Source organism: Sparus aurata, chromosome 2 (assembly GCF_900880675.1).
Source record: "Sparus aurata chromosome 2, fSpaAur1.1, whole genome shotgun sequence".
NCBI classification, from domain to species: Eukaryota; Metazoa; Chordata; class Actinopteri; order Spariformes; family Sparidae; genus Sparus; species Sparus aurata.
In genome coordinates, this window is record NC_044188.1 from 22745705 (window position 1) to 22757028 (window position 11324).

Sequence of the window (11324 nt, forward strand, 5' to 3'; positions counted from 1 at the left end):
GTGAAATTGCTTCTTAGTAACATTTCTCAGCAGACAGCAGTTCAGGTTCACCTATGTTGTGATTGTTCTATCAGTGGTTAGTAAAAATATCCAGTAGTAATATATGTCATGGTTGGTACTAACAATGTTCAATATAGATAATGAAAAGTACTCATATATACTTGAGGCACAAATACAGTGAACTTGGAGGTTAAAGTCTCCTCTAATAGTATGAATGAGAGACAACAGTGATGAGACCTCATTTCAAAACATCCGTCTCACCCGACGTCATTGTACACTGTAAGTTAACCGTGGTTTGAAACTGAATACAACAGCATTTTTAAATTGTAAAAATGAATCAAATGAGTCTGTCTCCTAGGTGAGAGAAGATGTTAGTGGAGGCGGTGAGAACAAACAGTTTGGTGCAGTTTAAATTAACTAGTGATTTCAAGTTACAACTTATACCGCTGCATGGATGTATAATAAAATACATTTGATCCACGTGCAGGTTGAGTATCCGTTATCTTGTTAAACACTGCTCGAAACAGGAATTAAGGAAGCGAGAAGTTGCCAGGATTTGCAGGATACGTCTAATGTACAACCCGCTGCCCTCAGGCTTGCAGGAAGATTCACTGTGGATCCTTGTAAATCCGGTAAAAGAGCTGTCAGGAGACCTTGTGTGAAAGAGACAAGCTGGGCCCTGCAGATATCAGTTGTCATACAGACAGCGGCAGTCTGTCTGATTGGCCTGAAGTGTCAACACAGGCATGGCTGTTAGGATGATTTTTAGCTGGAAACAGGGAGGGTGATGGGCCGTTTATTCAGCGGTTGTCCCGCATTCTGGACAACAATGAGAGGGGACGGGGAGCAAAATTTACTTTTTAGATTCCGTTGCAGGCATGGGAGTGATGAAACAGATGATGGCACTCCAGCTCAAGTTTGCATAAAAAGTATCTGCTCTGAGAGTCACGAAATTATGCCTTGGCACTTACATGGGGATAATGCACTCCCATCATTGTCTGCTGGCATCCAGTCAAGAGCGAGGCAGATCCAGCATGGAGATCATGACACATTACTGGCTACTGATTAACCATACAAGAGGGAAACATATATTATATTTCATCTTAAGATATGTTCTGTGCTTTAACATATAATTCATTTTCATCCAACTTTTTTATATAAACATTTGAGATGTTTGCTGCCCTGCCAAAGGTTAATGTGATGGTATTCACAGATTACAGTTTTTTTTTTAAATTAGTAAAGTTACAAGGTAGATGTTTGTACTGTTAATGTTTACATTATGTAATTTTGCACTTTTTACTCAGACTTCCCTGCGAGAAACAGACAATTAACAGGATTATACATCAGCACGTCCCAGTTTTATGGTTTGGTCGTTTTTTTGTTCCTGAGGCTGAGTGTTTTCAGTTTTAAATCCACAGACCGGATCTTTAGCTCTCGAATCTGCCAGATGACACAAGTTTACTATTGTTCATTTGCACAAACTACGAACAATGTGGTGATATGAGGCTGGTTGAAAATCAGCAAAATTCCTATTTAAGGGAACATCATGCAACCGTTGAGCTCCAACAAAGCAAAACCACTAAAAAAAAGTTGCTTTGTACTTTAACAACAAGGAACAGTAGACACCCAAAATGGATTCTTTTAACAATGAACTTGTTTGTGCTAACTGCTGGGAAGCCTGTGTGTTTACAGTGACACTGTTTCTGGGATGAAGGATTAATTACCAACTTAAAAAGGCTTCTGGGAGGAACTAACGTTCATTGGGAGGACAGATTTTTTGGAGAACAGTGTGCACTTTCAACTGATCAACATGGTGCTAAGCATCTAATAACATGGTTAGGGTGAGTAAAAAAGTTAACTCACTGATTAACTTTCTTTATTCCCATCTGTTTCTCTTTCTTTTGTTGTCTGTCGTCTCTCCTGTTGAGCAGCTTAAGCCCTCTTTATCTGACACTGACAATGATGCTTGCTTTTTGTTTTTTGGCTCTGAGTCCCATTTAAATCACTCTCCTGCCACACTATGGAACAAACCTGACAAGCCTTCCCAGCACTTCTATTAATTAAAAAGCCAAAGTAAAAGAGCGAAGACAGCACTTGAAGCTTGTGAACGCCATTATCCTTAACTCTAACATCAGTACCATTAGGATCAGATCAGAGGAGCAGTAACTGTAAAATGACGAGTGATATTACTTTAACTTCATTCTTGCATTCATAACTCGAGAACAAGCAGTCTGTAACTTCAGAGTCAGCAGACCAAGTGACATATTTTATTCAGCCATGCACAGGGAGGTATTAGTCTTATCAACTGCTGTCACAGAAGAGATAAAAGGCTTGAATTCAGAGCGAGTTTCGGCTGCAGACCTGTCACAAGAATTAATAATACTATCAGTGTCTTTCAGGACGCCCAAGGGCACGGCAACAGTTCACAGACACACTGACAGACAACCAGTCACAGTCACTGTTTGTTATTCTGCCCACAGTTCAATATAATAGGCCCCTGCAGGGATTCACCACTGTAATCATTTATACAGCGACACACTCGCTCTTTGCTGTATTTCTCTTTCCTGTCCTTCCTCTTGTTCCTTTTTATCTTCCCTGCATCACTCTGAGTAAGCTAAATACCTGCTCATGTTTCTCCAACAGCACTGAACAGAGTTTTAAACCCATCACAGAACTTGGATTGTCCATGCTTAAATGCTCAAAAAACACATTTGTTTCCTCATATTGTCCAGTGCTACAGCGCTGTATTCCCCTTCTGTCTGCTCTGTTTTAGCTCCTGTCTCATTATGGCCCCCTCTCCCAAATACCCAGTCTGCTCTGATTGGTCAGCTCACACACGCCTGAGCACAGCTAACAACAACAACAAAACAGCTGTGCTAAAAAAAATCTTATTTTTCAGCACATCTTATATTACGCTTGGACACAATTATACAAATGTGTCACATGGTGATGTAGTGTGTGAAAAATGCATACTAGGTCGCTTTTAATGTTTTTCCTTCAGATCGAGTTGCAGAGCTCAATACATCAGTGTGTTTTCGGTGAAAAAAATGAAAACAATGACTGCCTATTCTTTGCTCAAAATTACATCTAAAATCAGCAGGTCCTGTTCTTGCATTCATGACACAGACAGCCACTCGGGGCTCGAATCTGTCTCTTTTCATCAACCTCACCGTTGCAATCCCATTATTCTGTCACTCTTTAGTTCAGTAGCCTTTTAAGTTCATACTGCCAGTGGCTTAAAGTCTTTCTTAAGTATGTTTGTTTTGTGTGTGTGTGTGTGTGTGTGTGTCTTCTAAAGCGTTCCAAATTGAATGGTGGCACTACAGAGCCAAGGACACGATTACCATAGCAACAAGCAGAGATAATGCGTTGGTTAGGGCCGTTGAGTATTTGTTGTGTGGCGGTTTGGAGCTCGACCAGCAGGCACAAAGAATTCCTTCGTTTATTCATTATCATCTGTCTCATTCTATTTTTTTCTTGTACATAACTGTTGTCGTGTTGCAAAAAAAAGCTACGTGAAATGGAACAGCTGCCATCTTTCTATAACACCAACTCACATGCACACAGGAACTTACAGTGTCACTGTTCTTCACACATTGCTGCAAAGTGCACGATAATAAATGTCTTAATTATAACCAAAACACTGAGGTCTTTCACACGCAGCGCACCTCCATGAAACACCTTTACAGTGGCTGCTTATCTGCCCTTTCACACTGCTATACTGTGCAAGCTCTCAGCAGGCTGCGTACAGTAGCTGAGCTGACACCAACCCTCCTCTGCCAAATTAACAGTTTATGAGTCGGCTCCTGCAAAAGCTTGCCCAGTACTCACAAAGCCTTCATGTTTTTTTTATTGCAACACATGTTAAAATGTCATCAAGAGTTGGCTCATTTTCTTGCCCTTTTTTCAGTGGCCAAACCTTCCTTAAAGAATGTTCAGCTCTGTTTTCTTACTGCCAGCTTTCACTGATGAATATAAAACTTTAATCTCTTTTTTTAAAACAGATGCGGTATAAAAATACATACAATACAAAATAAGAAAAATAAGAAGCTCTTTGTGAGTATGTTATTATCCTGCGATCAATGTGTGTTTGGCCTTTGCTGTCTTTTCACTGGTTGTTGCGTTTCAGTCGCTAACCACTGGCCTTGACTCCTGTGACCCATTAAACACCTCCCAACTCCCACATCTGCCGCCTCTCTTTTCTCTATTATCTCAACTGAAAAAGCAGGGTTGGCTGCCATTGAAGGTAAAACGGAATGAGTGATGAATGAACCCATACCTCACTCAGATGAGCAAGTAAATCAAATATTTTGCGAACGAAGATTAAGATGAAGGGAAAATATGAGCAGAGTGAAGTCTGCACCAATGATGTGCAAATAAAGCTGTTATGGATAAATGGAGACACTCTGCTGTTTACATTTGTGTGTTTTCAGATGCATGTTTGTAGACATATATATTTGTCAGAGCATCTTCTATGAACACAGATTCAACCAGAGATGACACAGTGGTTGCATGGAAAATACTAGGGCTATTCATGAACCCTGAGACAGACATTTCTATCACCAACCAATCAGACAGGCCAGCTGCTGTTAAAAAGTCTATGCACACAGACTTATTCATGTCATCAACATGGAAAAACAAATCCTGTTCCTGATATTTAGGAGAACATTCTTGAGACCTCGAAAAAACAGTTGTTTTTGTCGTTTTTCACTCAATAAGATGGCGTTATTCCGAGATAACAAGATTAATTAATCCGTTATCAGGAAAAATAAAACCTGTTGGGAGGCCTTAAGGCAGAAAAAGTTGCAGAAGTGAGATAACTTTGTGCGATAAACTCCATATGTCTACATATGGGTGGCAAACTTTTTTCTCGCAGCTTTTGAAAAACACCAACTTACACCGTGAGTTAAAAGTGGTGGTAAACTTATGTTTTGTTTGTTTACAAGAAAACTCGATGGGGCACCTTTAATTTCGCAACAGTAAATGCAGCAGCGAATGCCACCGCAGCTAAAACATGCATGTTACCAACTGATTGGACCTGATGTGTCTCAGAGCAAAAAGTCAGAGTCTCAGTAAGGTTAATTGATAGTGAAGCCTGTTAGAGACCAGGGCACGTATGCAGCTAACTACAGCATTTCAATGCCGCACACATTTCAGTGGGGGGGTTATTCTGACACACACGCACACACCTCTGATTTATTAATAGATCTGATATTAAGCCAAGCACAATCTCCTGCCTCAGAATGCTTCCCTCTCTAAATTATGTTTCCCTCCTGCTTCATTTTTGTCTGCCCTTCTCTAACTCTCTCCCCCCCCCCCCCCCCACCTTTGTAAAAGGGGAAACATGCATGGAAATATAAACCCAACAAGGGGACGACACAAACATCACCACTGCTCTCGCTAATCTCAAATGCTGCCAAGCTCGGAACTCTGACTGATCCAGGACTCGTTATCACGACACACAGTGACGCAGCGAAGGCGACACAGGGAGCGAGTTGCACCCTTGTGGCTCAATCTATACAACTGCATCCTGTATACAGTAAACAGACCGCAGCATGGGATTTGAATCCTTTCATGAGAGCCATATACCACCTCTCTCTCTCCTGTATGTCTCCTTTCACCCGTCTGACTGATTGACTGATGCTAATGTTGTTTACGGAGTCTCAAAGTAAAGGAAATCATTATAAACTGGATGAGCTCTCAGTGCATCAGAGTGATGGTGGGAGACAGTAACAGACTCAAAAATAGCTCAGCGAACGTTTTCTGTTTTTGCTGTACTGTCAGAATCAAAGTGTGGGCACATACTGTAAATCCACCATAATCCTTAATCTTATCACTGTATTGAGATGTACAGAGATGCATCCACCACCCCCACCCCTCCACACGCATGCACTAACCAAGCCTGCTCCCACTGTACCCTACAGCTCTGCTGTGGTCGCAACTTATTAAAATTTAAATGATCTCATCTCAGTCGAGCTCACATAGGGCAGTGTAAAAACATGTCTTATCAGCCTATAACTTGGTAAGAAGTGTAATAAAAATCTGTTGATGCTGCTGCAGGATGTCAGAGTTGAAGTTGAGAGCACCTAAAGGACCATCATCACAGACTCTCTGCCTCAAGGCGGTTCCCATCATTGCACACACATAAAAGCTGTTAGAGAGGTGCTTCATATTCTTTCATTTAACCATGCATAATCTTTAAATTCATTCACTTATATTTGTGACAGCCAGGTTTGACACATCTGTTCTCTAACATAAGAAACACACATTGGTGTTTATAGGAATCAACTGTTAAACAGGGTGACCCCACAGATGACCCGTCTGTGTGTGTTATGAGATCGTAAACCGCTCTAGGAGCACAAACAGGTACACACTGAGAGGCAAACACATCCTCCTCACTTGTCACGCTTTCACCTACACTGCAATGCCAGAGCAGATGGTGTGTACAACCCTGAGTTCACTTCCTGAAACAAAAAGAAACAGAGAGAGAGAGAGAGAGAGAGAGAGAGAGAGATGGAGGAGGGGGTAGCGACTGTCCATCTCATCCTATACTGTCAGCGCAAGACAATGCAGCACTGAGTGATTAGAACACACACAAGCATACACAAAGGTATCTCTCTTGTCTGCTTTGGTTTCCAACCTCCTCTTCTACACACTCCATCTTTTCTCCCATTGTTCCAGCTGTATAGAGCTGTGTGTAGAAACTCTAGCCCCGTCCTCATCTATTGTCAGAAGTCATAACCTACAGTATATGGCATGCAATTCACAACACAACATCACTGTGAATCCCCCATTCTCAAAAGTGTATGCAGCTTGTGGTCGGATTGACTCATACATTAAATGTTCTTATATATTTACTGTACGTACATCCTGAATAAATGCTTCTCATTGCTGCCTGACGCGGGTACATTTGTGCTGTCATATGACTAACATTACAAAATCCTGGCACACATAACAGCACTCTCGTAGCATCCTCATATGTGTCTGCTCTATTTATTCCTACACGATACAGTAGATCAATATGCACTGGCATTTATGGTAAAGTACAGTAAACTATGAACATTAAGACCCTCACATCCATTAAACACATGTGATGTACATATAACAATGTAAAATGGTTGTCAATATATATCTCAAATCGTCTTTCCCCTTTAGCATCTCTGAACTGAGAAACAGATTTTGTGTTGCTGTGTCGCTGAGGAGTCTTTGGCCTGATGCAGTTCACAGTATTAAACATTCCTGCAGGTCAAAGATCCCAAATGTACATTTCAGAAACATCATTAGTTCCAGCTGTGACCTGACATGAGACAAATCTTTGCCATGACATCTTAAGCTTCCCCTAATATAAACACAATTTGGCAGATTCGAGATAATAGGAAACCTTTGTGGTATAAGTACTCAAAATGTTAAGGTCCGTCTACACCAAGAGCAATCACTAAACCGTTAATATGATGAAAACCATGTAAGCATCCGAACTGATGATTGCTTAAGTTCTGTAAAATGTGCCTCAATGAACACGCTGTGAGGTCCAGCTGCATACGCTGACCTGTTACTGCTGTACATTGCACAGAGAAAGCAAACAAAGGCAAAAGGATATGGGAATTCTTCAAAGAGGAGGAAAGAAAACACTTATGAGAGTTGTCATCTTTTGAAGACTCATCTTATTCATACTTTTTTATGAGTCAAGTATCCTGGCAACAAAAGAAGCAATTAACTTCAGAGACCCTTTCAGCGCCAAATACCATTTTCGAGTGTGCCTCGGGTTTTATAGGTTTTATAAATAAACAAGACTGAGTGATTAGAGTAGACCATCTATTATAGGTTCAATTTATAAGAGTTGATTTCTGATTGTGTGTCGAATCCCTCGGTAGCCCAAAGCGTTGGAAGTGAGATTTAAAAATAATTTTTTTAACAAAATGCCATCAATTCTCTTACATAAAAGAGGTCAACTACAGTTAGAAACCAATAGAAGACACTTGCAACATGAACATTGTCTCCAAAATCAAGCTATGTGATCATCCTGCAAATTGGGATGAATTTTAATTAGCTGTCAGCATTTCTATCATTCCAGCTCTGAAAGTGATCCCAACAATAACCAATCGCCACTGTCGTTATTATAGCTGTATTGTGGACTTTTGTTTAATTTTAAAACTGATATGTTTATAGTTATTATCAAAGTTAACTTTCTTGGTGTGGACTCATTTTACTCTTCATCACAGACACTGTATATTGCTTGCTTTTCAAGGATTTATGTTTCAAGCAATTAAATAAAAAAAACCTTTGACACAATAGTATGTAACTGAGACGTGTTTAAAGTGGCTGTTATTCACTGCTATCATATTGTCAGAGCCACTAACAGCATGTCTGTTTTTTTTAAGGCAGACCAGTCAATAAATCGAACCATCAAATCCCAGTAGACTCCCTTTTCAGATGCCTCTAGCTTTGCAGAATGGAATCCGTTGGACAATTTGCTTTCAGCTCAATGTCACCAGGCAGGTGAAGCGCTGTAAATTTCACTTTCAGTCCAGGCGTGTTTACTGGCTGCCCCCACCTCTCTTGGCTGTTGTTTCAAACACAATGTGTTGTGGCACTGAGCCATGGCCTGTACGCTGCTCACCTGTCTGCCAGCTCTCATTACTGGTCAAGTCGTATCACAGCGCACTTATATTACATATTGTCTAGACGACTTCAGAGTCTGGACAATATGTAATGTCTCAAAACTGAGACAACAGTTTTCTGTTGGTCTTGAATAGTGTTGTAAAAATCCTACAATTACAACTCAGGCACTGAATCCCTGTATAAAACATGTTACAAGCTGCAGTGTTGATTCAGTTCAGTTCTTTCACTGTGTCCCTTGTTGCCCTCTTCAGCACTAGCATATTAACAAAAAGTTGTTTCTGAGATCTAAACTGATACCTCCTGTCAGTACTGTTAAGGATAGACTTACTGACAATAAGCATTATATCTGTATTATTTCAGGCGCAGGCCTTTGATCCAGTTCAAAAATCAAAAGTAGGTGAACAGCATTCCTTCAAAAGAGGGGAAACTGTGGCAGTTTTCACTTTTTACTGCGGATGAAAAATTAATTTCCCTGCGAGACAGGCAAAGCAATTTTCCATAATTAACCTATTTTGTGACATGCAGGGCGGTCTGTAGAACTTTCATCTGAGAACAGCTACTACACATCAGTCTTAAAATCACCCCAAAATCTACATAAATCAGAAAAACTAGCTGATGTCTCCTATTTCCCTGCCTTGACACTGACAAGTTTTACAGAGTGACTTGATTCAGCAAAACATGAACAATCTCGAATAAAGGAGCATTAAATAGTTCAATGTGCGATGTGTATGTAATCTGTCTCCATCTCTTCTCTGCGCACACGCAAAACATGTCTTCATACACACTCTGACACACACACGCACACCCGTCTGATTTCACAGTGATCCGCAGAGCTTGGAAAGAAAGTAATGGCACCATATTTTACGTAAGATTCGCAGCCCGAGGCTATGAGAGTCAAACACACAAGTCAGCTGAGGAGCAGCACTGCTGAGGTCAAATCCGACTCAGACACTCTGCCCACACTGCAGAGCTGTCTCACCAAACCACAGAGGAGAGAGAGAGAGGAGAGAGAGTTAGAAAAACAAGTGTTGAGGTGTGTGGGAGAGAAGCAGAATAAGAGTCTTTTCCATTCATGGCATCTGAGACCATTAGGTTTTGAGCATTTGAGTATTTCTGAGCGGAAAATGAGGGAGACAGCTTTGAGATTTGTGTGAGGCAGTTTATGTGAGAAACAAAGTGTAAATGAAGTGTGGGGAGAAAGAAGAAAGGAGAGAGGAGACACATTGACAGAAAAAAGAACCTCCTGTAGGAACTGTCAGTAAACTAACCATCTATTCGTCATTGCTGTCTGGTTTACTTGTGACATCCCGCCTGAATGAGCAGCTTTTGTACGACTAGTCTGGAGACCGAGGATAGGGATCTGAAATGTGTAGCGCAAGCTCACTGAAAACATACTGCAGGCTTGGCAGAAGGTGCTTCAGATGGTGCTGGCAAGAATCGCTTCATGAAATGGAACAATATGATGGCAACAAAAGGCGTGTGAGAGGGGATTTTAAGGCAGAGAGGGGGAGTCTTGTGGCAGCAGGTTATCAACAAGATTGAACTCTTATTTACACAAAAATACTCTTTATCGCACCGTCATCAAATGTGAAATGTGCTCAAAATTGGATTTAGAATGATCAGATAAACATACCAATTAATACATTAGACAAAAGAGATATTTTCATATAATTAGAATACAATTCCACTAAACGTCGATTAACACTAACAAATAACAGTCTGTCTAGGAAGTGTTTTCTTGCTTGGATGACTTTCTCATACAAATTGTTCTTGCCATCTTTAAAATTTTTTGACCTTGTACAACAAAAGGGATTCATCTGAAATCACAAATATGTGGGCAAATCTAACAAGAATTTGAGCAGCATGACTAAAAAAGAATGAAGCTGAAGAGGAGAAAAGAAATACAGACAGGAACATGAACAGCACAGTACAACATACGTCAAACAAACGAACAGCTGTTTTTCAAGAAACATACCCTTCAGTCACTATGCCCCATTCATTATACACACACACACACACACACACACACACACACACACCTGTACTTCATGCCAGTGTGTTTCCCTGTTGACTCCTTCAGTGAAATGTGGCGTGGAGTGAAGGAGCCGAAGCTGCGAGCGATGATGGCCACGGTGCGAAACTTGGCCCGGGCTTGGTTCACCACGTTGGGGCTGGTGGCGCTTTGCTTGCTGTGGTCCCCATTCCCCCTCTTGAGGTTGTGGTCCGTGCAGGCAATGGACACCTGCATGGCTGTGCTTTAAGTTAGGGGAGCAGAGCCCAAGACGAAAGAGGAAAGAAGTGCAGATGGGATAGAAGGAGCGGAAGCTGACACTGGCAGGGGGGAAGCCTGAGTCTCAAAAAGACTGTTTTTTTTCCAAATCTACTGACTTAGCCTCTCGTCCTCTTCTTTTCAAAGTCTGTCTCAAAGTGTTCAAGTTCCCGTTTCCTTTTGCGGTTCTGTTCTCTTTCCTTGGAAATGGAGTAAGTCTTCATTCGCTCACTTCCAAACAATGTGTCTCCATTTGCATCACTTTGTTCTATGATGCAAAACTAATGCTGCAAAAGCTTCTCCTCCGTTTCCTTTTTTATTCTCTCATCAAGCCTCCCATTTCAAGTCTTTTCTTGTGGAAGAGAGGCAGCGGAACAGGTCAATCATCAAAAAGCCTGAAAAGAACAAAAGACTCCACAGTTCTTTGAGGAATCCC

At 41.1% G+C, this 11324-nt stretch overlaps 1 protein-coding gene across 4 annotated transcripts in view; it reads right to left on the minus strand.

Moving 5' to 3' along the window:
* Positions 1–11324, minus strand: part of kcnab1a (potassium voltage-gated channel subfamily A regulatory beta subunit 1a) — a 132928-nt gene that overhangs the window by 72167 nt on the left and 49437 nt on the right. The window contains exon 1 of one of the 4 annotated variants that reach the window (XM_030394779.1): positions 10659–11324. This exon is cut by the window's right edge and continues 647 nt beyond it. The exons of the other annotated variants lie outside the window; for them this stretch is intronic. Coding sequence (XP_030250639.1) covers positions 10659–10867 — 209 coding nt within the window. The 5' untranslated portion in view covers positions 10868–11324. The remainder of the gene's footprint in view (positions 1–10658) is intronic. 4 annotated transcript variants of the gene reach the window in all.